This window comes from Vicia villosa, linkage group LG5 (assembly GCF_029867415.1).
Source record: "Vicia villosa cultivar HV-30 ecotype Madison, WI linkage group LG5, Vvil1.0, whole genome shotgun sequence".
NCBI classification, from domain to species: Eukaryota; Viridiplantae; Streptophyta; class Magnoliopsida; order Fabales; family Fabaceae; genus Vicia; species Vicia villosa.
Window position 1 is genome coordinate 52,123,606 of NC_081184.1, and position 25,498 is coordinate 52,149,103.

Below are 25,498 nucleotides of genomic sequence, written 5' to 3' on the forward strand. Positions count from 1 at the left end.
GGTGAGCAAGGTACTCTGCTAACACACTTCCTTTCACGGCTTTTTGAGCGCGGTATTCAATATCATATTCAGATAACATTTTCCAGCGAGCAATCCTTCCAGTTAATGCAGGATTTTAAAATATGTACTTAATATGATCCATTTTGGAAATCAATAGGGTGGTGTGAACCAACATATACTGTCTCAGTCGGCGAGCAGCCCACGCCAAAGCGCAACAAGTTTTCTCAAGCAGCGAGTATCTTGTTTCGCACTCGCTAAACTTTTTTCTAAGATAGTATATTACATACTCTTTTCGACCAGACTCGTCATGTTGACCCAACACACATCTCATTGAATTCTCAAGCACTGTGAGGTACATAATCAGAGGCCTTCCTTCAACTAGAGGGAGAAAAACAGGAGTTCAAGCAGATATTCTTTGATATTGTCAAAAGCTTTTTGGCAATCTTCATTCCACTCACATCCTTGATTTTTCTTTAACAACTTGAAAATTGGCACAGGTAGTTGTCATATTGGTGATGAACCTAGAGATATAATTCAAACGTCCGAAGAAACCTCTTACTTGTTTCTTAGTTTTTGGTGCTGGAATCTCTTGAATTGCTTTAACATTATCAGGATCTACTTCAATTCCTTTCTGACTGACAATGAAACCCAACACTTTTCCGGAACGGACACCAAAAGTGTATTTGTTTGGATTCAAGAGGAGACGATACTTCCTCAAACGCTGAAACAACTTTAAAAGATCCTCCACGTGCCCCTCCTCTGATCGAGACTTGGCATTCATGTCATCCACATAAACCTCAATTTATTTGTGCATCATATCATGGAAAAGAGTGGTCATGACCCTTTGGTATGTCGCGCTAGCATTCTTCAACCCAAAAGGCATTACTCTGTAACAGAATGTTCCCCATGGTGTGATGAAAATTGTCTTTTCCATGTCCTCAGGTGCCATCTTAATCTGGTTATATCCTGAGAAACCATCCATAAAGGAGAAAATCTCAAACTTTGTCGTATTATCTACCAACATATCAATGTGAGGTAGAGGAAAATCATCTTTTGGACTGGCCTTATTCAAATCTCTATAATCCACGCACATATGAACTTTCCCGTCCTTCAGAACAGGCACAATATTGGGAATCCATTGAGGATATACGGAAGTGACAAGGAAGCATGCATCTATCTGCTTCAAAACCTCATTCTTAATCTTCTCCGCCATATCAGGATGACTTCTCCTTAGCTTTTTCTTAAGAGGACCGCATTCAGGTTTCAACGGCAAACGATGCTCCACAATATCTGTGTCCAACCCAGGCATATCTTGATAGGACCAAGCAAAAATGTCAACATACTCTTTAAGAAGCTCTACCATCCTCTTCTTAACATCTTGACCAAGTAGTTCCCCAATCTTGACTTCCTTCTTATCCTTTTCAGAACCCAAGTTGATGACTTCTAACGGCTCTTTATATGGCTGAATGGTGTCTTCCTCGTGCTCAAGCAATCAGGAAATCTCGTCAAGAACACATTCTTCACTTTCTTCTTCCGCCTCATACACAAGACACTCGAAGTTGGGAGAGGGTGTAGGGTCATTACTTTCAACGGTTTCATTGATTAATCTGCACAAGTGATTATTATTTCAGGAAAAGGAAAGAACATATGCAAACATGTAATCATGCAAATTATGACAAACATATTTTTAAGGTTTTTTGTGTTACCACTTTCTAGAAAAAAAAAAGCAAAAAGATAAAAAGCATATATATGCAGAAACAAATGACTTTTATTGATGATTTTAATGTTTGAAACAAACAGGAAAAGCCCCAACAATGTCACTTTCACCTTGGGAAAAGTGAAAGGATTTTGAAAAACATAAAAAACAAATTACTTTGAAGCATGAGTACAATCTGGAACATCCACGGTGATCCAGTTCTTGATCAGCTTTCCATGAGTCACAAAGTTTGGCATGCTTAGCTCGGATATAGGAACCTAACACTACAAAAAATCTCCTGATAAGGGCGAAAAGCAGATTCTGGCTTCATCATAGACTTGTTTGAGGAAGAAAATCCCAAACCATCTCTATTCTTATTCTCTTGAAAACTCACTACTTGTCCCCATACTCCTGAGTGTCCTTTCTGAACCACCTGCTGCATCTTTGAAGGACGCAATGGAGGCTTCATCTTTATTGAACTCATCATTATCAGACAGGGCTTGGAACACAGTTCCAATGATAGCTTCATTAGCTTCAACAGTACGGTATGAAGATAGATGACTAATCAACAAAGCTTGTTCTCCATTCATAACAACCATCTTTCCATCCTCCACAAATTTCAATTTCTGGTGAAGAGTAGAAGTAATTGCCCTAACTTCGTGGATCCATGGGCGTCCCAACAAACAGCTATACGCAGGAAATATGTCCATCACTTGAAAGGTAATCTTGAAGATAGACAGGCCAACACAAATGGGAAAATCAACTTCCCCCACTACTGACTTCTTTGATCCATCAAAGGCCTTCACAATCACATTGCTATATCTCATTGGTGTGTCTCCATAAGAAAGTTTAGCAAGAGTAGATTTTGGCATAACATTCAACGATGAACCAGTATCAATCAACACATTTGACAACAAATCCTCTTTACAACTAACAGAGATGTGTAAAGCCAAATTATGATTTCTTCCTTCCTGAGGCAAATCTTCATCACTGAAGCTCAAATTGTTACACTCAGTAATGTTACTCATAACCCCTTTAAACTGATCCAATGTCACATCATGATCCATGAAAGCTTGATCAAGCACATTCATCAAAGAATCTCTATGAGCAGGAGAACTTGTCAACAATTCCATTATAGAGATCTTATAGGGAGTACGATGCAACTGATCCACAATCTTGTAATCACTCATCTTGATACGCTTCAAAATCGCATCCATCTCTTTTCCTGAAGACGACCCATCATTCACTTTTGTCGCATCACTAGTAGTCACAGGCACTTGAGTGGGATTCTTCTGAATATCCACAACTACGTGGGGTTGAGTGAAGACTCGCCCACTTCTAGTCATTCTACTGACATTTTCTATATTCTCAACAGAAGATAAATGCTTAATCTCTACTTCTTTTCCACCTTCCAGCATAGGAGCATTGTACCTATATGGCATAACTCTGTCAGAATTATAGGGTACAGCTCCAGGCAAACATATCACAAGTGTCTCTACAGCAGCTTTTCCATAATAACCAATTTCTACACTTTCTGGTATTTCAAAATACGGCTCAATCACATTGACATCATCTTCATCTCTGTCTCTAAGAATCTCAATGAGCCCTTGATCCAACATCTCTTGCAAATCCCTTCTCACAACATAACATCCTCAAGAGTTGACTGAACAAATTCTACAAGCATCATGATTATGCTCATAATGACTATATTCACACAGAGTGGCGTGCATATCTACCAACAATCCTCTGATGTGTTGCACATGATAAATACGATACTTCCCAGGACATCCATACACCATATTCACAGCAGATACTTCATGAGGAGGCAAAGGATTATTTTGCACATTAGGACCAATATCACGGAATGAGAGCATACCAGAACGGATTAATCTCAAAACTTCATTCTTTAGAGGCCAATAACTCTCTAAGTCATGCCCAGGGGCATTCTGATGGAAAGCACAAGTAGTGTCAACTTTGTACCACCAAGGGAGCTTCTCAAGAACAGGAGGTGGTGACCTTGTCTGAACCAAATTCTTACGAATCAGAGCAGGGTACAATTCTGTGTACGTCATAGGAAAGGGATCAAAATTAATTTGAGGAGACGGATTTTGTCTTGCTGGCTGTTGATTAGCAGGAGCCAGAGGAGCTGAATTCATAATGGGAGTCACTGACGCCACTTGTTAAAGTTGACTTCTAGATCGACTATTCCTTCCATGAGAAACAGCATTAGCATATGATTCCTTCTTCTTTTGGAAAGACGAACCATACTTCTTTGCATTACGAGACGGATTGTCATTCTGAGCCACACGACCTTCTCTTACAGCTTCTTCAAGCCTGACACCCATACCCACCATTTCACTGAAGTCCACAGGAGCACTTGCAATCATCCTCTCATAGTAAAACGGACCAAGAGTCTTCAGGAAAATCTTAGTTATCTCTTTCTCTTCCATCAGAGGAATCACTTAGGCGACTACTTCACGCCATCTCTGAGCATATTCCTTAAAGGATTCCTTTTCTTTCTGCGTCACAACTCTCAACTGATCTCGATTAGGAGCCATGTCTACATTGTACTTGTATTGCTTAACAAATGCCTCAGCTAGGTCATTAAAAGTGCGAATATGGGTGCTATCAAGGCCCATATACCATTTAGAAGCAGCTCCAGTCAAACTGTCTTGGAAATAATGGATCAACAGACGCTGATTATTAGTGTGAGTGGACATCTTTCTTACATTCATCAGCATATGTACCTGAGGACAAGAATTTCCCTTATACTTCTCAAATTTCGGCAACTTTAACTTAGTAGGTACTTTCACATTGGGAACAAGACAAAGATCATGCACATTCTTTCCAAACAATTCTTTTCCTCGAAGGGATTTCATCTCTTTCTGCAATTCTTCAAACAGATCCTGGAAACCATCCATTCTGTCGTGAATACCCAAACCTTCACTTGGCGCAACATCATAAATGTGCTCTGGGACAAAAGGACCAGTATGAACAATTGGAGGTGTAGTGACCATGACAGGAGTCAGAGAACGAGTCATCACAGGAATAGAAAAATAACTTTCAAGCATACCCCAGGGATATCCATTAGGCATACGTTGTTGACTAGCAGCAGCAAGATTTGTAGGAATTGTTGCAGCAACCATCTCAGAGATCATAGTGGTCTGACTTTGTGGCTAACCTTGAGTTTGAGCATTGGAAGGAAGAGGAACCTGATTCTGATTCTGATTCTGAGCAGCCATCAATGTCTCGACTAGAGCAGTGAGACGCTCCACCCCAGATCTCAAAGTAACAACCTCTTCACGTAACTCACGGTTCTCTTGTTCAAGACGTTCCATCTTCTTTTTGCAGTTAGCTCGAGTGTTATACCGGTGAGACAACTTGATTCTGTATGAAGAACATTGAATAAGACCTCGGAAATACTCTCGAAAGCAAGACCAAAATGCGGAATTTTGCATGAAATACAATGCAAATGATTTTTTTTTTATTTTTGATTGGTTTTCACAGAACTTTACCACATTAATTGTAAAGATCATAAAAATACAACATATATAAAATACAACTAAAAAACAAACTTCTTTCATTAATAACGGAAAGGCTTACAAAATGTTGAAAATACAAGATTACAGAATAAAACTAAAAGCTAGAAGAAAACACTTCTGATGAAGATCCAACTCCTTTTTGCAACTTCCCCGCGGAGCTTCTCCAACTCATCTTCATAAAAGGCCTTCATATGAGTCTTCTCGACCATCAGCTTATCTGCAACTTCCTTCCATGCAACTGAATCTTCCTGACTATCAGAGGAAAATAAATCCTCTTGTTGTCTCTTCTGCTTCTCGCCATGTTGCTGAAGTAGCTCTTCCTGACGACGAAACGACTCTGATCATGCTTTTCTATCAACCAACCATCCTGAAGATAAAGCATGTCGTCTTTTTCTTTCAATTGCTTCTTCAATTCTTTATTCTCGATCTCTGAAGCATAAAACTTCTTTTCCTAAGTATCCCTTTCCAATTTCACCCTAGCCATGAGCTCTCGATACTCTTCCCTACTCTCAATGGGAATAGTGGAAGATGATGATGGAGCAACAGGTAGAGAGGGCTCCTCGAGTAAATAAGGCATCTGAAGAGTATGAGCTCTAGCTTGAACCCAATTAGTGTAGTCGTTAAGAGCAACACATTGATTCTTTCCCAAATCTCTCTTCCTATCAATATTGTGCCAAGCACGCACAAACCGATTTCTCATATCCGAATCTCCATCCTTATTGTGATAAAAGATTCCTGACACAAGAATACTAGCAGGTCACTCCTTCATGGGGTAACTAAATTGACGCCACACAAGAATAGGGTTGTAGGTTATTCCCCCGTGTATACCAAGAAGAGGTACATTGGAGAATTCTCCAAAACTATCGATAATTTCACCAATGTCATAAGCAGGATTGTACCAATGAATAATACCATCAATAAGAGGCATAATCTTCCGAGACCATCGGAGACCATCAGGATTGCTCAAGAAATTCCTAGTCTGAGGTAAGTGCGAAATAAGCCACTTACAGATCAAAGGAGTGCAACAGTTGATACTTCCATCTTTCTTGTCAGTCTTATGTGTCATACCCCAATTTTTGACCTAAGATACCACCTCATATCATTTGCATGTGCATCATTTGCATCTCTAACAAACTGCATAGCTTGTGTTTTCTACTTGTGCTCAGCAGGGTTTAATCAAGAAATCACTCATCAGTACAAGCAACAACCAATTAGGTTTTTGTTCTCCCTTCATCTCAAATGAACCATCTTCATCAACAATCAATATTTGGTCCTCAATGATTCATTTTAACAAGCTCCAAAGCTCTGAATCGACCAAATTAGGGTTTTGACTGAAGACAGCATACTCCTGACTTTTGCTCAGAATTTGACCTAATAGCTTGGGACATGACCTCAAGAACCCAAATGCATCATCTTTGTATATGTTGTTGATTGGCTGTAATTTTTGGTAAAACTCATTGTGATATTATCATGTCAAAACTGATGTCATGACATGCATTTTACTGTAGTGAAATCTTTATTTGTGCAGGCCTTTACCTGATGTCAAGGCCGATGTGATGACATCCGTAGCTGTTACATCTTATTCTGTTACTAATTCTGTTTGTGTGATCTGTTAAGATCCTATGCGCCTTACTTGGAAATATTGGACTGCGCCTCACTTGGAAATATTAGATTATGATCTGTTTGATCTTTTCAAGGACGTCTTTAATTCCTCTTATTTTGGTTCCTTGATTTGTGGAAATTAGTTTAATTAGGTTAAAGACTAATTTGGATCCAAGGCCCAGCTGCTGCGTTTTGAAGGCTATATATATTAGGAAGAAGCTGCAGCCCGTGTACAGTTTTTCTAAGAGAAGTTTTAAGAGGTTTTCGTTATTAGGGTTTTTAAGTTCTAGCTTTCTTGTGAGCCAAACAATCATCATGATCATTGTCTTGGTCTAGGTGTTTTTGTTTGAGTTGTAAGAGGTACTTGAAGCTTTTAAGCAAGAGTATCATTGTTCTTGATTGAAGCTTTTAAGCAAGATCAAGTTGTGTCCTTGAAGTGTGTCTTCTATTCATATTCGTTGAGTGTTATTCATCACTGCTGTGATTGAGGGGGAGTGAGTGGAATCTTTGATCTAAGTAGTATTAGGTTGAAGTTGCATTGGATAGATATTAAGTGAAAGGTGTAATATTGAACTGTATTACTCTAAATTGATACTACTTATAGTGGACTTCCTCCCTGGCTTGGTAGCCCCCAGATGTAGGTGTGTTTGCACCGAACTGGGTTAACAACTCTCTTTTGTTGTTTGTTATTTGTTTGTTTCTTTCTTGTTCATTGGTTTAAAATTATTCAGATAGTAGTGTCGTGACATCCTATTCGACATCAAGTATCTGACTCCAAAATTTCAATTGGCATCAGAGCAGGCACCCTGCCTGTTTTTCTTACTGGGTGAGATCTAGGGACAGCACTTTCTGGTACTATGGACAAGGAAGGTGGTGGATTTGTGAACAGACCACCCATTCTGGATGGATCTAATTATGATTATTGGAAACCTCGTATGGTGGCTTTTCTGAAATCCTTGGATAGTAAAGCATGGAGAGTTGCAAACAAAGGATGGGAACATCCTGTCACTACTGGAAAAGATGGCAAGTCATCCCTCAAACCTGAGGAAGAATGGAGCAAAGATGAGGAGGAGCTGGCTCTTGGCAACTCTAAAGCTTTAAATGCTCTATTCAATGGAATTGATAGGAATATATTCAGACTAGTACACCATTGTGAACTAGCCAAAGATGTTTGGGATACCCTCAGAACTACTCATGAAGGCACTTCCAAAGTTAAGATGTCAAGACTTCAGTTGCTAACTACAAAGTTTGAGAATCTAAGGATGAAAGATGATGAAAGTATTCATGAGTTTCACATGAATATACTTGAAATTGCTAATACCTCAGGAGCTTTAGGAGAAAAAATGTCTGATGAAAAGCTAGTGAGAAAGATCCTTAGATCCTTGCCGAAGAGATTTGATATGAAAGCCACAGCTATAGAAGAGGCACGGGATATCAGCAATATGAAGGTAGAAGAATTAATTGGATCTCTTCAAACCTTTGAGATGGGGATCAGTGACAATACTGAAAAGAAGAATAAAAGTCTAGATTTTGTGTCCAACTCTCAAGAAGAAGTAGAGGAAGGTAGAGAAGAAAATCTATCTGAATCTATAGCCATGCTTGGAAGACAATTTAACAAGATTATGAGAAGAATGGATCAAAAGTCAAGACCAAATGTCAAGAACATATCATCTGACACTAACAGATCCTATGACTCTAGCAGAAAGGTAAAACCTGAAGAAAAGTACAATCAAGGCAAAGGAATTCATGTCATGGATGTGAAGGATATGGACATATTAGAGCTGAATGTCCCACTTATCTCAAGAAACAAAAGAAAGGACTGTCAGTCTCCTGGTCTGATGAAGATTCTGAGAGTGATTTTGAAGAAGAATCTGCCAAACATGTCACAGCCCTTACTGGTGTTTGTGTCTCTGATGAAGATTCTAGTGAAGATGAGCTAACATTTGAAGAATTGGCAGCATCTTACAAGAAGCTATGTATCAGAAGTGCTGAAGTCTGTCAACAAGGTGAAAAGCAGAAGAAATACATAGTCCAGTTGGAGGCTGATAACACAGGGCTTCGTGAAACTATATCTGGTCTAAACAGTGAAGTTACCATGCTAACATCCAAACTTGATCAGATGTCAAAATCTGTCAAAATGTTAAGCAGTGGTTCTGATATGTTGGAAGAGATTTTACAGATTGGAAAGGGTTCAGGAGATATGTCTGGTATAGGATTTGTTGGTGCAAAGAAACATCCTCAAGCTAGTAGTAATGCTAAACCAGAATCTAAGATGTTGAACCCGATGTCAAAACATGTGACTCAACATCATGACAAAAGTAAAATGAAGAGGAAATTTCAAAGATGGAGATGCCATTACTGTGGTAGATTTGGACACATTAAGCCCTTCTGTTTCAGATTATATGGATACCCAGACCAAGCTCCATACTACAGACCCAAGCAGATCATGCCCATCAAGAAGCAACAGTGGACACCTAAAAATATGGCTTTAATAGCTCATACATATCTCAGAGTATCAACCAAAGAAGATTGGTATTTTGACAGTGGATGTTCCAGACACATGACTGGAATCAAGAATCTATTAGTAGATATCAAAAACCATTCTACTAGCTATGTAACTTTTGGTGATGGAGCTAAAGGAGAAATCAAAGGGGTTGGAAAACTAGACTGCTCAGGAGTTCCAAATCTGGAAGGTGTCTTGTTGGTCAAAGGCTTGACTGCTAATCTCATAAGCATTAGTCAACTTTGTGACCAAGGATACCAAGTTAACTCCACTAAAGCTGAGTGTGTGGTTACTAATGAAGGAAAGGAAGTAGTAATGAGGGGAGTCAGATCCAAAGATAACGGTTACTTGTAGGTTTCTCATGAATCTAGCTACTCAACTGTATGTTCTAAAGAAGAAGAAGCAAAGTTGTGGCATCAAAGACTTGGTCACCTTCATCTAAGAGGTATGAAAAGGATTATTTCTATGGAAGCTGTGAGAGGAATTCCCAAGTTACAAATTGATGAAGGAAAAATATGTGGTGAATGTCAGGTAGGAAAACAAACCAGGATGTCACATCCAAAGGTTAGACATCTAACTACTTCCAGGGTTCTAGAACTGCTTCATATGGACTTGATGGGACCTATGCAAATGGAAAGTCTTGGTGGAAAGAAATATGCTTATGTGGTTATGGACGACTACTCCAGATACACTTGGATAAACTTCATCAGAGAGAAGTCAGATGTGTTTGATGTATTCAAAGACCTGTGTCAAAGAATTCAAAGGGAAAAGGAAAATGATGTTATGAGAATCAGAAGTGATCATGGAAAGGAATTTGAGAATCAAAAGTTTGCTGATTTCTGCTCCTCTGAAGGGATACACCATGAATTTTCATCTCCTATTACTCCACAGCAAAATGGGGTTGTTGAAAGTAAAAATAGAACCATTCAAGAATCAGCCAGAGCTATGATTCATGCTAAGAAACTCCCTATTTATTTATGGGATGAAGCCATGAATACTACCTGTTATGTTCATAATAGAGTTACCTTAAGGAAGGGAACCTCTACCACTTTGTATGAGATCTGGAAGGGAAGAAAACCCACTGTCAAATACTTCCATGTGTTTGGTAGTAAGTGTTACATTCTTGCTGATAGAGATCACAGAAGGAAGATGGATTCCAAGAGTGATGAAGGGATTTTTCTGGGCTACTCTACAAACAACAGAGCCTATAGAGTTTTCAACTCAAGAACCAGAATAATCATGGAATCCATAAATGTAGTGGTTGATGATGTTCACAAACAAGCAGATGTCACAGATGATGTTGGAACATTCTGGGAACCCGCAGCTGAAGGATCTAAGAAAGAAGATGATTGAAGTCCTACTGTTACAGAAGTTGAAGCTGAACCCTCTAACAAAGGACCCTCTATAAGAGTTCAAAAAGATCATCCTAGTGAACTTATTATAGGAGATCCCAACAGTGGAGTTGTTACAAGGTCAAGAGAACAGGTCTCAAACTCCTGTTTTGTATCAAAAATTGAACCCAAGAATGTTAAGGAAGCATTGACAGATGAGTTTTGGATTAATGCTATGCAAGAAGAACTAGGCCAGTTTGAAAGGAATGAAGTATGGGAGCTGGTTCCAAGACCTAAAGGTACAAATGTCATTGGAACAAAATGGGTTTACAAGAATAAGTCAGATGAACTGGGAACTATTATCAAAAACAAAGTAAGGCTAGTTGCTCAAGGATACACTCAAGTTGAAGGAATTGACTTTGATGAAACTTTTGCTCCTGTTGCTAGACTTGAGTCAATTAGATTGTTGTTAGGAGTTGCTTGTATTCTAAAATTCAAACTATACCAGATGGATGTGAAGAGTGCTTTCTTAAATGGATACTTGAGTGAGGAAGTTTATATGGAACAACCTAAAGGCTTTGCTGATCCAAACCATCCTGATCATGTGTACAAACTAAGAAAAGCTCTTTATGGCCTGAAACAAGCTCCTAGAGCTTGGTATGAGAGACTAACTGAGTTTCTTACTAGTAATGGTTACAGGAAAGGAGGGATAGATAAAACTCTTTTTGTTAAAGATGAAGGAGGAAAGATCCTGATTGCTCAAATCTATGTGGATGATATTGTGTTTGGTGGGATGTCAGACAAGATGATTAGACATTTTGTTGATCAGATGCAATCAGAATTTGAAATGAGTCTAGTTGGAGAATTAACTTACTTTCTTGGGCTGCAAGTTAAACAGGTGGAAGACTCAATTTTTCTCTCTCAGAGCAAGTATGCCAAAAACATTGTCAAAAAATTTGGGATGGAAAATGCTAGTCACAAAAGAACACCTGCACCTACTCATTTAAAATTGTCCAAAGATGAAAAGGGCACTAATGTTGATCAAAGTTTGTATAGAAGCGTGATAGGAAGTCTGCTGTATCTCACAGCTAGTAGGCCTGATATTGCTTTTGCTGTTGGGGTGTGTGCTAGATATCAAGCAGAACCCAAGATCAGTCACATAAATCAAGTCAAGAGGATTCTGAAATATGTGAATGGTACTTGTGAGTATGGTATGCTCTACTCTCATGGGTGTGAACCAATTCTCACTGGATATTGTGATGCAGATTGGGCTGGAAGTGCTGATGACAGAAAAAGTACGTCAGGAGGATGTTTCTTCTTGGGGAATAACCTTATCTCATGGTTCAGCAAGAAACAAAATTGTGTATCCCTATCCACTGCAGAGGCAGAATACATTGCAGCAGGAAGTAGTTGTTTTCAGCTTGTTTGGATGAAACAAATGTTAACAGAATATAATGTCACACAAGATGTCATGACATTATATTGTGACAACCTATGTGCCATTAATATTTCAAAGAATCCTATCCAGCATAGTAGGACCAAGCACATTGATATTAGACATCACTTCATAAGAGATCTTGTTGAAGATAAAGTAATCGCCTTGGAACATGTTGCTACTAACCTTCAACTGGCTGATATTTTCACAAAAGCTTTGGATGCTAATCAATTTGAAAATTTGAGAAGTAAGCTAGGTATTTGTCTTTGTGAGGAATTATAGCAATTAACCATTTGTGGGGCCAGTAGTATTCTATTCTCCAAATATTTGTTATCATTGCATATTAAAGTGTATTTTCCCCCTCACTTTCACTCCTTCCAAACGGTCCCTATTCCCACAAATCCTATTTTCTGCATTCACTCTACCTCACCGATTTTCTGCATTCACAAACCCTTCCCCATCGTTTCATTCCTTCTCAGCATGTCTCAGATTTCTCCTTCAAAGAAGACGACTTCCCGCTCTGAAACAGTATCCGATTCTAGGGCACCAAATATGGTGAGTGATCAGGATGTTGTGATGAATGTTGTGCCCTTGAACACGGTTCCGGCTACTGATCCTGTTAGTAGTATACCAAGAAAGATACATGCACGAAAATCGACTGGTGGGTCCGTTCCAGAAACTTTTTCTGCTAGGGATAAAGAGGGTTCTGCATATGTCCACAATGCGATCGCAGGTCTTGTCACGAGAATCTTGAATGAAGGTCACAAGGTAGAAGGAATATCTGTTCCTTTAGCCCAAGCTTATGCTCCTGAGAACAGCAAAGACAATCAAGTTGATGCTAGCAAAGATCATGTTGATGTTGAGACATCTGAAGCTAACAATGTTGAGACTTCTGATGCTAAAGATGTTGAAACATCTGGAGCTAAAGATGCTGCGATTCTTGAAACAGAGAAAGCTGAAGAGGTCACTGCTACTTCTCCTAAAGAGAAGCTTACTCGCCCTATTGACAGTGTAAATGATGTGGTGGATCTGGAAATCTAGATGATCCTATTGACATTGCTGATGATGACCTCATCTCTAGCATTTCTAACAGAGTCAAGGCTCGAAGGGGACAACAGGTTGATGATCAACATCTTCCCAAGACTAAAGTTACTCCTCTAAAGAATGCCACCAAAGAAAAGATTAAGAAGGTCCCTGCTGAATCTTCAAGAACTGGGAGCAAGGTTGCTGTGAAGAAGAGGAAAGAAAGAAGTGTTTCTGACTCAGAGGACAATGTCCTAAGTGATGTCCCTGACATCCCTTCAAAGAAGAAGATTGCTGTCACCAAATCCTCCACAAAGGTTCGTGATGTTCCCTTGGACAACATTTATTTGCACTATGCTTCAAATGCTATCCAGTGGAAGTTTGTTTGTCAGAGAAGACTGGCTCTGGAAAGAGAGCTTGCAAATGATGCTCTGGAATGTCAAGAGGTCATGAAGCTCATCAAATCTGCAGGTTTGCTTAAAACTGTTACTCATCTTTCTAAATGCTATGAAATGCTCGTGAAGGAGTTTATAGTAAATTTGTCTCAAGATTGTGCTGATGGGAAAGCTGAGGATTTTCATAAGGTGTATGTTAGAAGAAAATGTATAGATTTCTCCCCAACTGTTGTCAACCTCTATCTAGGTAGGGATGATGAGGCTCAACCTGAGCTTGAAGTGACTGACAATGAGGTGTGCAAAGTTATCACTGGTGGTAAGGTTAAGAAATGGCCCATAAAGAGTAAATTGTCTGCTAGTCTTCTTAATGTCAGGTATGCTTTGCTGCACAAAATTGGTGCTGCTAACTGGGTGCCTACCAATCACACTTCTACCATTGCTGTTGGCCTAGGTAGATTCATATATGATGTGGGAACCAAGACAAAGTTTGATTATGGAACTTACATATTTGATCAAACTATGAGGCATGTTGGTACCTCTGCTACCAAGCTACCCATTGCTTTTCCATCCCTGATATGTGGGTGTCGCACGCTCGCGAAAAAGGAACAGAGTCGCCACCAATATATTTATCCCATAAGGGAAATGAATATCAGAAAACCTAACAAAGGAAGGAACAGGGTCTTGCGACCAGAGAATCAAGGTACGGGAGTCGGTTACGCGAGCGGAAGGTATTAGCACCCCTCGCGCCCATCGTACTCGATGGTATCCACCTATGTTTGTTTCTATCTAGGGTGTGTACTATGCCTACCTATATGCAAAAGAAATACGGGGAAAAGAAGGAATATTTACAAATGTGCTCGTTCAAGCCCCGCGACTTAATGCCTACGTATCCCTTTCAGTTATCAGAGCGCCGTAGTTCGGCTCCATAGTTTTGTTTGTTTTTGTGTTTTTTAGTTGGGCGGAGTTAACGCTCGCGCTCTTGCATAAGGGATCGACCTAGGATGCAATGGAGCGGAGATAACAATGCCCTTAAGAAAAGAGGGAAGAGAGAGGATTGGTTTGTATCTTTTAAGGGTAATTCCATGATGACGAAGACCCACTACAAGGATTCGCATCACTTCCTTACTTTGTTTTAAATCTGACCATTTATTAGTGTTTTGAGTGTTTTTGGTTGGTGTCTTTTAAAGGGGAAATTATTCGTGACTTAGATCATACCGAAAGGATTTTGTTTGTTCTTTGAATATTTAGAGAATGCACATCGAGGTCTACACCACAATCGATTCTCTAAATGACGGATAAGAAATACATCAAAATCTACATTCCAATCATTTCTTTTCCGTTTAGTAGAAAAGAACGTACATCGGGGCCTACGCCCCAATCATTTCTTTTCTACTACGTGGGGAAGAACGTACATCGGGGCCTACGCCCCAATCATTTCTTTCCCACCATATATCAGAAGTGTGACAGTATGATCTTTGTCAGGTTTTTATTAAGTATTTTAAAAGTTGAAAAGAAAAAGAGAATGAGAAGGGAACTATTCCTAAATTCTAGTCTAAGTTGTCTATACAAGTCTAAATCCTAATGTTAACATGGTAATGGGATATATTCTAAGAGGAGCATTAAAATGATATTAACAAAATGGACCAAAAATATGGCCAAAAGCTAAGCAACAAAATCTCACAACAATTATACAAAAATTAACATGTAAATGATACAAAAGCAATTCAAACATTAGTGCAAAAATTAACCTAAAAAAATACTACTATTTTTATGAGTTTTTTGTTAATAAGGGAAATCTAATTCAAGCCTAATTATACTAACATCTATTAATCCTAAAACTAACATTTTTATTGTTTTCTATGTCATTTAATTACACCAAAAAATGATGGAGAACAAACTAGTTAAAAAACACTAAATCTAACATGAATTATGCACACAGGGGGTTTAAGTGTAAAACAGTGGTGCAGTCAATAGATCTGCGCACAAGGCCCAAAGAAGTGGCCCAAAATGGTTGTTTTTGTATAGTTTTTCAGAAAGCACAAAAATGCAGGGAAATGCAATGGGCTAAAGGGGGTGCATGAACAGAGATTCGTGTGAGAAGCCCATGGAGTATGATCCAACAACAATTATTTTCAGATTTTATTAAAAGTTAAAAAAAAACAATTAATTGAATAAAGAAAAATAAAAAAAGAAAAAAAAGGAATAATTGAGATTGGGATTAGGGTTACCACGTAACGAATGTTCAAGTTCCTCTTCCTTGGCCGAAAACGACGAACTCCCTCGAATCTCCCTCGCCGAAAACTCTCGCAGCGCCACCGTGATGACTACGGCACGATGGTCTTTGTTCTCTATTCCGCTCACACTTTCCTTCTCCGAGCTTGGTTATCTTTCGGTTCGAACTCTCACTCAGTCTGTCTCCGATTTGAACCTCTGGTGTGAAGATTGAAGCAAAGAACGAACGATCAGAGGGGAGACTCCGAAGCTTGTTCGCGTGCGAAATGAACGCAGGAACACGATGGAGTTCTTCCGGTGAGTTCTGAGTTCTCTAACTTCTTCTCTTCGTGAACTCCTTCTTTTTTTCTGTTTTTGATTCTTCTTTTCTCGACTTCTGAATATTTGCGCTTTCGTTGTTTGTTGTTGATGAAGATGAAGATGATATAGTCTGAAGATTGGAGATGATTGTTGGATGTGGATATCGATGCAGGTTGATGACGATGGTACTCTGCAGTGAAGGTTATGGAGATTTTTGAAGTGTGTGATTGAAGATGATGAAGGGATGAAGGTTCAGATTAATGAAGATTGGAATGAAGAAGCTAGTTGAGAGAGTTTGAAGATTGAGAGTGGAAGTGAAGGGAAAATGAAGAATGGTTGAGGGTGAGATGGCGTGAAGCAGCGAATGGTGGTGAAGAAGATGGTGAAGAATCTGGAAGAGAATGAAGGTGATGGGGGAAGAATGAATCGAGAGAATCCAGAAGAATGGTGGGGAAGCTGTTATATAGAAGTTCTCAGGTAACTAATCTCTGATTTTCTGTTGTTAGATTTCAGTTACAAATTGGTTATGAATCTGTTATGAAGGGGTTAGAATCAGTTATATCTGTTAGAATTCGTCAACTAAAATGTTAGTTGGTTTTGAAACTGTTAGGAAGTTAGTACTGAGTTGGAAGTTAGTTACGAATCGGTTAGAGGGTTGGTTGTTATTTCTGTTAGATGGTTGTTGCTGTTGAAAGTATAGAAAGTTAGGGTGGGTTCTGTTAAGTTTTGGTTAGTAGAAAGTGTTGGTAATTGGCTATGGTTTATAACAGTTAGAAGTTAGTCATGTGTGTATGAATGCTAACTTTTGAATGTTTTTGGATCTTGGTTTGGAATGTGGCATATATGACACAAGGCTGCGGACTTGATTAGGTTTTGAATACTGACTTGTCTTCTTGCTGGATTTTTTATGATAATGCAGGTTCCCCGATTCCGAATCATTTTGAATTGTTGGAGTCGCGGCTGAGGTTTTGACCGGCATGTACTCTTGCTGGATGTGCAGGGCTGACATGGGTGCTATTGTTAGCTTTTGTTTGTTATTTTTGAATTGGTTTTTGGTCTGACTTTCGACATTGTGCAGGTACGGTTTGAAGACTAAACAGCTCCGGTTTTTCTTGTGGTTTGAAGTATATTGCAGCCGGTTTTGAACCTTGTTTGGAACGGGACGAGAACTTTGGAGAATGGACTTGGAATGATGATAGCATAAGCGAGAGCTTGGCTGCCAGTATTAGGCTTTTTCGAACGTGGCTCGGTTTCTATCGTATTTAGTGCAGAACCTTTTTTACAAGCTGGAAATAGGTTCCAATGATCAAAATTTTGTAATTTTCTTATACTGTTCTTGCATAATAATACCCTTTAGTATTATATGGAATTGTGATGAAACTTGGTATGCTAATTTAGAGATTGTGATGTAATCGGGACCTTGCATAAGCTCTTTTGGTATTGGAATCATCCATGTAATTTTTCCTTCTTTTTTTGTGTAAGAATGTAATAAGTGCAACAGTGCTCGCTTAAGGATTTTTTTGAATGATAATTTTGAATACAGTTGTGGGATATTTGAATTATGAGTGAATATATGAAGTTGAACCATGTTGACTTGAGTGACATTTCCTTTGTATGTTAAATGAACTTAGGCATCTTGAGATCATGTTTTACGACTTTGCATCATGGCGATTTGGACTTGATGAATGAAGTCGGTGAAAACTTTGAATGCTATTTCAATTCTCAAATGATCCTGAATTAAATCTCCAATATAATTCACCTTGTATTGCAATCAACAAATAATTGGGAGAAATGATAATCCCTTGATCGAAGACAATTCACAACCTCATTTCTTGCACCGTGAGTCTTAGCTTGAACCAAACTGTCTTGAAAGAAATTTGAATAGTAGAATCAATCATATCATCGAATCAAATTCATCCTCAAATCATTGTGAATCTAATTCAATCTCAATTCCTTGATTCAAACCAAACTACCAACAAATTGAACATATAGTAGTGCCTTGAATACAATGCTCTCTTTAAGCTCATAATCTTGTATCATGATTCGTTCTCTTTGCACTCCACTTCACAAACCCCTTGATTCAATGATTACAAACGGAATATCCTGAGGAATCCTTTGGATGAAGACAAGACTTGAAGCATAGGGGACCATCCTAGTATAAGTCTGGTGAACCTTAGTGGATTTAACAAATTCCGACGCCGCGCCTAATAACCATTATCCTCTTATTATCCTCTTGGCCTTGATGAATCTTCATAGAGGAAAACCCTTGTAACTTCAGGAGAAAGAAATCCACAATGGCTTCCAAGATCCTTGTTTCAAATGCAAAATTATTGATCAATGATGCATGATGTGTTAGATGACTTAAGGAGGTATGTACATGAGATTATGAAATGCATAAGCCTAAACCAGATAAAAGTTAGGGTTAGGACAAATTTGGGGTATGACAGTTGCCCCTATTTAATCGTCTTAAACCTGAAGGTGAGATTGGCGCTAGCCTTTCGAACATTCAAGGTAGAAGAAGATTAAATATCAAGACCAGAAATTTGTCCTAGAGAGAAGATGGTGTAAGTGTTATCTTTATTTTTGTTTTGATATCTGCTGGGGAAAGAGAATTTTTGTTTTTCTGGTGGAGAAATATACAGTGAATAACTGGATTTGAATGGTGATAGCTTGTAACGTAGCAGTGGTGCCAATACAAGGTTCTCAAAGGGAATGATTGTATGAGACAATGACTGAAAGGAGATAGATCTATTGCGATCTACGACTCAACATCGAAAGAGGATCTCGTACGATCTTCAGAACTGAAAGAAAAAGATCTCGTGCGATCTATGACTCGAAACTAGGGTAAGATCAACGGACCTACGACCCACAGGGATTGAAAAATACGAGGATAAGGTCGACAGGCCTACGATCTATGACTCGAAACTAGGGTAAGATCAACGGACCTACGACCCACAAGAATTGAAAGAAGGAATAAACATCAACACTGGGGTTGGAGGACATCAACGCTGAGGTTGGAGCGTATCAACACTGAGGTTGGGAGACATCAACACTGAGGTTGTGAAAGGGAGTCGTCGACACTGAGGTCGAGGACATCAACACTGAGGTTGGGACGAGAAAAGATAAACATCAACACTGAGGTTGTAAATGACGATTGGCATCGACACAGAGGTCGGTGAAGGAATGATAGGTATCAACACTGAGGTTGGACAAGAAAAGTATAGACATCACCACTGAGGTTGGAAAAGAAAGGTATCGACACTGAGATCAAGGGAAGAAAGAATTAATATCAACACTGAGGTTGGGGATTGGGAATTAGTTTTGAAATGGTTTGCCAGGACGGAAGGCAAAGGATACACAACACGGGGGTTGGATCTAAAAAGTTTTCCCGTACGGGGGAAGAGATCACAGAGACTAGTGACGACTAGACTCGATCAAAAGACATCGGTAAACATTGGAGATTCACGGAGATGCTGATGCTGGCGGAGCATAAGAATTACATTAATCCCTCAGGCCAAAGGCGGGGTGTAACTCTTCAAGAGCGGCAATCGTTCGAATTGCCACACACTAAGTACGATTATTCAAACGATTGAAAAATGAGATGGGTTGAATGCCCACCCTTATTCGCACTCTAATCTGCGCGCAGCATACGGGAAATAACCTCGGAGACAACGATTCTGACGAAGAAAGACATTGCATCCGATCCACATTGGAGAGGGAAGATGAGATTTCTTTTGGGGATTGAGGATACCAGGTATTGGCACCATGGTTTGAGGAGATTTGTGATGTAGTAACAGATATCAATCGGAGTTTGTAAGGACAACATTTTATGTGGGGAAGTATCATTGTCTTGATTGAATGTTGATTTGTATTATCTGGCTTATGCTTTGTATGCATGTTTGAATTTTTCTATGGCGTAATGTTCCATTTTGATGGATATGCTACGCTTTTGAGGATGCAATGTTATATGCAATGGAAACTATATGCAGAGTGCCAAATAAAGGCCTCGGTGAGATAGAGAAGCAGGATCATTGGGGTCCCTTGCTTGTTGTCTTGAGCTACCAATATGAATCGGTATTGGAAACCCTGCAGCACCAAAGATCATTGGAAACTGCACTGAGGATTGAAACGTAGCTTTGTTGGGGAGGAAGTGACTTCTTCTGACTTTCCCTACATCTTGAATTGCTTGGGGATGGTGAGCTTGAGGAGATTCCCTCGATTCACCATGTTGAGGATGAGAAATCCATACAAGGAGACCAGGTTGGGGAAATGGAACCGAAGTTCCAGGAGAAATAAACTCCTATGATCATGGAGAGACAATAAAACTCAGAAGATTGTGGCCCAAGATTCGCGAACTATGAAGGAATTTGCCCCAAAGGATCCTTGGAGAGATTTGTCAAATCTCGACGTAACTACCCCAGATTGGTTGAACCCAAGAGAGATTCCTCGACTTGATTGCCCCAGATTGACCAACGGTGAATGGATGCCTCGGTTGACAGAGTCTTCATACAACTTGCCCCTCGGAGTGATCAGCCTTTGAAGTGAATGGCTCATGGAATCGATCAACTTTTTTTGCAGTTGTTCATTGTTCGATCTTCCTTGATGCCACGTGTTTGTTCACAAGTAAAAGATATTTGTTTTGAAGATGATAATCCTGATGCAATGCTTATGCTAGCTTCGAGATCAAAGTTATTAAAACAAAGTTGCGACATTCAGTGTTTGAATTATTTGTCATATCGATATCAATATAAATGGTAAGCAAATATCTAGGAGTCAGTTTTACACAACTTGCCTTTGAAATAAACCCTGCTTTAATTAGGTCTTTTAAGGGTTGTAACGTGGTCTGGTTCACAGTTTTAGAAAGAAAGGATTTAAGGCTCAAAGTCTAACCTAACCCACCCATTCTTCGTGATGTTCTCCAGTCCTAAGTTCAACTTAACCTGGTACGAGCGTTCATCCTTCAAGAGGAGTTTGAGATGATTGAAGAATCAATGAAGTATTTGGAAATGGCAGTCACTTTACCTTTCGATTTGGTGTCTGATCACACGACTTTGTTCTTTCGATGAGGATCTTTGTTTTGTAATCCTCGTTTTTCGCTTCTGCTTTTTTTTTGTTTCCCTAACTTTTGCCTGGACAAATTCTTTTGAATTTTATTTTGAAGTCCAGCGGGATGCCCTAATTTTTGCCTAAGTCACTTATTATTGACTTAGCGGGCTCTTTTTTTTATTCACTTTTTCTTGACAAGTCGTGTGATCCTGAATCTCTTATTTGTTGGAGGTGATTGTGACTGCCTCATTCTTTGATTGATGAGGGATTACCATTGTGATATTGACTTTCCTCAAACTTTTGAAAGATAACCATTGTTGTATCCTTAGATGCACACTCCTGATGAATTTTGAATGCTCGATCAGGTTAATTGAACGCTACCCTGCCCCTGGGTTAAATGTGAGGGTTTTTTTTTTGTATGAAAAAGAAACTCCTACTTCGAGGCTCAAAGGGGTTAACGAGGGTTGCACTCCCTTATATCTCCAGTGTTTGGGGATCTGAAACAATGCCTGTACATCCTCAGCGGGGTTTTATTCAAAAGCATACAATTAGAGATTTTGCGTTTTTATTTTCATCATTCTCCTTTTGATGTTTTTTGCTTAATCAAGAGTTTGATATCGATAGACAGAAAGATACGAGTGAACACGAATGGATTGATTCGAAACTAGCATATGCAGTGCATTTTTTTATTATCATTAAAAACAAACAAGTTTTACATGAAAGTAACACTTAACAAAACAAGGAAAATTACAGATAAAAATGCATAAATGAATTGATGATTGCCATAGTAGAGGAGGCTTGACTCCGTCTGGACTTATTGATCTTGGATACCTTCTACAGTTCCTTCCAAACACTTTAGATTACTTCAAAAGAAGACTCAAACGGAGTCACCCAAGAGTTGTAAATCTTTGTCTTACTTTAGGGATTCGAGCAATGCGAGTGATGCAGTGCTCAAGATAAGAGTACGTCTTGCTTATCCCTCAATCGGGAGCCCCATGAACCTTTCAATTTATGTGAAGACCATTTGGAGTGAATGATATTGCTTTGGAGTCAATGAGATCTTGGACTTTGTGTTTCAAAATATTACAATCCTCAGTTGAATGTCCAGATGCCCCAGAATGGTACTCACACTTGGCGTTTAAGTCATATCCTTGAGGAATCGATGTTGGAGGGGGCTTAGCCTCCCTTAGTTCGACCAAGGATTCATTGAGTAAATGAGAGAGCAGTTGACTATAAGTCATAGGAATCGGGTCAATCTTTCTTGGTGGTCTTCTCGGCCTTCGTGGACCTTGTTGTTGGTAATTTTGGTGATAGTTAAGAACATGAACCTGAGGATAAGCAGGGAGTTCTTCTTCTTTATTCTCTGAAATTGCATCTGTTTCACTTTTCTCTTCTTCTGTGAATTCGGAAGCATTGGCCATATCTTGGATTTTACCCATCTTTAAGGCGTTTTCAATTCGTTCTCCTACGACAACCAAACTTTAGAATTCGGAGGAAGCACACCCAATCATCATGTTCAGATAAGGATCTTTCAGAGTATTCATGAACATGTCTACAAGCTCTCGTTCCAAGAGTGGAGGTTGGACTCTGGAAGCTAATTCTCTCCATCTCTGTGCATACTCTTTAAAAGACTCATCAACCTTCTGAGTTAAACTTTGGAGTTGTAGTCTAGTAGGAGCCATATCGCTGTTGTACTTGTAATGCTTGAGAAAAGCCTCTGCTAGTTCATCCCATGTGCGGACATGGGTTCGTTCGAGTCGTGTATACCACTCAAGGGATGCCCCACTTAGGCTATCCTGAAAGAAGTGCATCAGAAGCTTATCATTTTCTGCATACGGAGCCATCTTGTTGCAAAATGCCTTGATCTGACTCATCGGACAAGTGGTACCCTTGTATTTCTCAAAACTAGGGACTTTGAACTTAGCGGGAATCTTGATATCAGGCACTAGGCACAAATCAATAGCATTCAAACCAGAGGAGCTTCGACCTTCTAAAGCATTCAATCTTTCTTCCAGGAGATGGAATTTTCTCTCATTTTCCTCGATCGGGAACTTAAAAGTTTCAAGTTCAGAATCGTTCTCATGATGTGAACCCTCCTTATTAGGAACTTCCACGGGCACAGGTTTTGATCCCCCATTAGCAACAGTGGTCGGAGTACCATTAGCCAACTTAGCAACACTTTGTCTTAGCTCTTCTTGCCCTTGAATAACAACATGGAGAGTCTCCAAGAGTTGGGTCATCCTCTCCCTCATAGTATCCATGTCCTTACGAAGTTCAACCTGATTTTGTTCAAGACGGTCCATGATTCTCTTCTGTTTAATCCTCGTGTGATACAGATGTAGGGAAGTCAAATTTGTTGATGAAGCAGAAATACTGTTGAAAGGGACCCCAATTAGTTTATGATAGAACTATGAAATGTATGATAGTATGAATGCAATGTTTCATTTATGAGAGATCCTAAAGTCTTTTCATACACATTTGTCCTTCTTTTTTCTTTTTTCTTTTTTCTTTTGGAATCAAAGCTTTTTTTTGTATAGAGTCTCTTTTCTTTTCTTTTTTTTTTCTTTTTCTTTTTTCTCTTTTTTTTGAAGTAGACTTTAGAATCCCCCATAAATGAAGTAGATAAAGCAATGATGTTATGCAATGCAACAACAAGGGATCAAGGTCCATATAATCTTAGTAACCACTGTACAATCCTCTGAATAACTGATATAGGTCAGATGTCATGAGATCAAAGGTCCGACATAGGTACCACACAGCCATAGGAACAATAGTCACCAACAGAACAGAATAGTCACCAACAGAACAGAATAGTCACCAACGGTACCTGTCATGTATATCCCTCCCCACTCACAGGTGTAGTCTAGGTCAGGGTAGGTCAAAATGGCAACCAGCGTTATCAGTCCTCCTGAGGCACCACCATTGTTGCATATACATGCCAACGGTGATACCCCATTTGGACCTCGACTGGGCGTGGGTCTCATGCTCGCACTAGACAAGACCTGACATCTCATCGGCGTCATGACTATCCACTCTATCCTAGGTGTCCTATGTGTCAACTCTGGCCTGGGTATTGGGCCTTTTACCTCATGGAAACATCCCACCCAACCTGCAAACAGAGAAAATATGTGGCCCCCACGGGGATCCATAATATAGTCCAGAATACGAGAAAGTAAATATGATATGCAAGCAGAAAATGAACATGATATGCAAACATATGTATACAGGATGTAAACATATATACAGATAAATAAACACCCAATAAAAGAAACAAACAAAGGCTAGGATCGACTCGCTAAGAATAGACCAGCACAGGTCTATACATCCCCAGCAGAGTCTGTGGGTGTCGCATGCTCGCGAAAAAGGAACAGAGTCGCCACCAATATATTTATCCCATAAGGGAAAGGAATATCAGAAAACCTAACAAAGGAAGGAACAGGGTCTTGCGACCAGAGAATCAAGGTACGGGAGTCGGTTACGCGAGGGGAAGGTATTAGCACCCCTCGCGCCCATCGTACTCGATGGTATCCACCTATGTTTGTTTCTATCTAGGGTGTGTACTATGCCTACCTATATGCAAAAGAAATACGGGGAAAAGAATAAATATTTACAAATGTGCTCGTTCAAGCCCCGCGACTTGATGCCTACGTATCCCTTTCAGGAATCAGAGCGCCGTAGTTCGGCTCCATAGTTTTGTTTGTTTTTGTGTTTTTTAGTTGGGCGGAGTTAACGCTCGCGCTCTTGCATAAGGGATCGACCTAGGATGCAATGGAGCGGAGATAACAATGCCCTTAAGAAAAGAGGGAAGAGAGAGAGGATTGGTTTGTATCTTTTAAGGGTAATTCCATGATGACGAAGACCCACTACAAGGCTTCGCATCACTTCCTTACTTTGTTTTAAATCTGACCATTTATTAGTGTTTTGAGTGTTTTTGGTTGGTGTCTTTTAAAGGGGAAATTATTCGTGACTTAGATCATACCGAAAGGATTTTGTTTGTTCTTTGAATATTTAGAGAATGCACATCGAGGTCTACACCACAATCGATTCTCTACATGACGGATAAGAAATACATCGAAATCTACATTCCAATCATTTCTTTTCCGTTTAGTAGAAAAGAACGTACACCGGGCCCTACGCCCCAATCATTTCTTTTCTACTACGTGGGGAAGAACGTACATCGGGGCCTACGCCCCAATCATTTCTTTCCCACCATATATCAGAAGTGTGACAGTATGATCTTTGTCAGGTTTTTATTAAGTATTTTAAAAGTTGAAAAGAAAAAGAGAATGAGAAGGGAACTATTCCTAAATTCTAGTCTAAGTTGTCTATACAAGTCTAAATCCTAATGTTAACATGGTAATGGGATATATTCTAAGAGGAGCATTAAAATGAT

At 39.4% G+C, this 25,498-nt stretch overlaps 2 protein-coding genes across 2 annotated transcripts in view; one reads left to right on the forward strand and one right to left on the reverse strand.

The window, feature by feature from the left end:
* LOC131601660 (uncharacterized) overlaps window positions 1–25,498 on the reverse strand; it is a 52,824-nt gene that overhangs the window by 13,034 nt on the left and 14,292 nt on the right. Inside the window, exon 3 of the mRNA XM_058873526.1 lies at window positions 1–24,214. This exon is cut by the window's left edge and continues 13,034 nt beyond it. Coding sequence (XP_058729509.1) covers window positions 2,071–3,315 — 1,245 coding nt within the window. The 5' untranslated portion in view covers window positions 3,316–24,214 and the 3' untranslated portion in view covers window positions 1–2,070. The remainder of the gene's footprint in view (window positions 24,215–25,498) is intronic.
* Window positions 12,590–16,759, forward strand: LOC131604658 (uncharacterized). Its single transcript, XM_058877088.1, has 4 exons — window positions 12,590–13,118; window positions 13,151–14,051; window positions 16,566–16,623; window positions 16,670–16,759. The coding sequence occupies exons 1-4, from the start codon at window positions 12,590–12,592 to the stop codon at window positions 16,757–16,759; spliced, it is 1,578 nt and encodes a 525-aa protein (XP_058733071.1).

Excerpts from the sequence above, each read along its gene's own strand:
- LOC131604658 (XM_058877088.1), top strand. The coding sequence starts at position 12,590 with ATGTCTCAGATTTCTCCTTCAAAGAAGACGACTTCCCGCTCTGAAACA. Across the intron at positions 13,119-13,150 it reads GCTTACTCGCCCTATTGACA|ATGATCCTATTGACATTGCT; the intron begins GTGTAAATGATG and ends CTGGAAATCTAG. Across the intron at positions 16,624-16,669 it reads GGTTAGAATCAGTTATATCT|GAAGTTAGTACTGAGTTGGA; the intron begins GTTAGAATTCGT and ends TGAAACTGTTAG.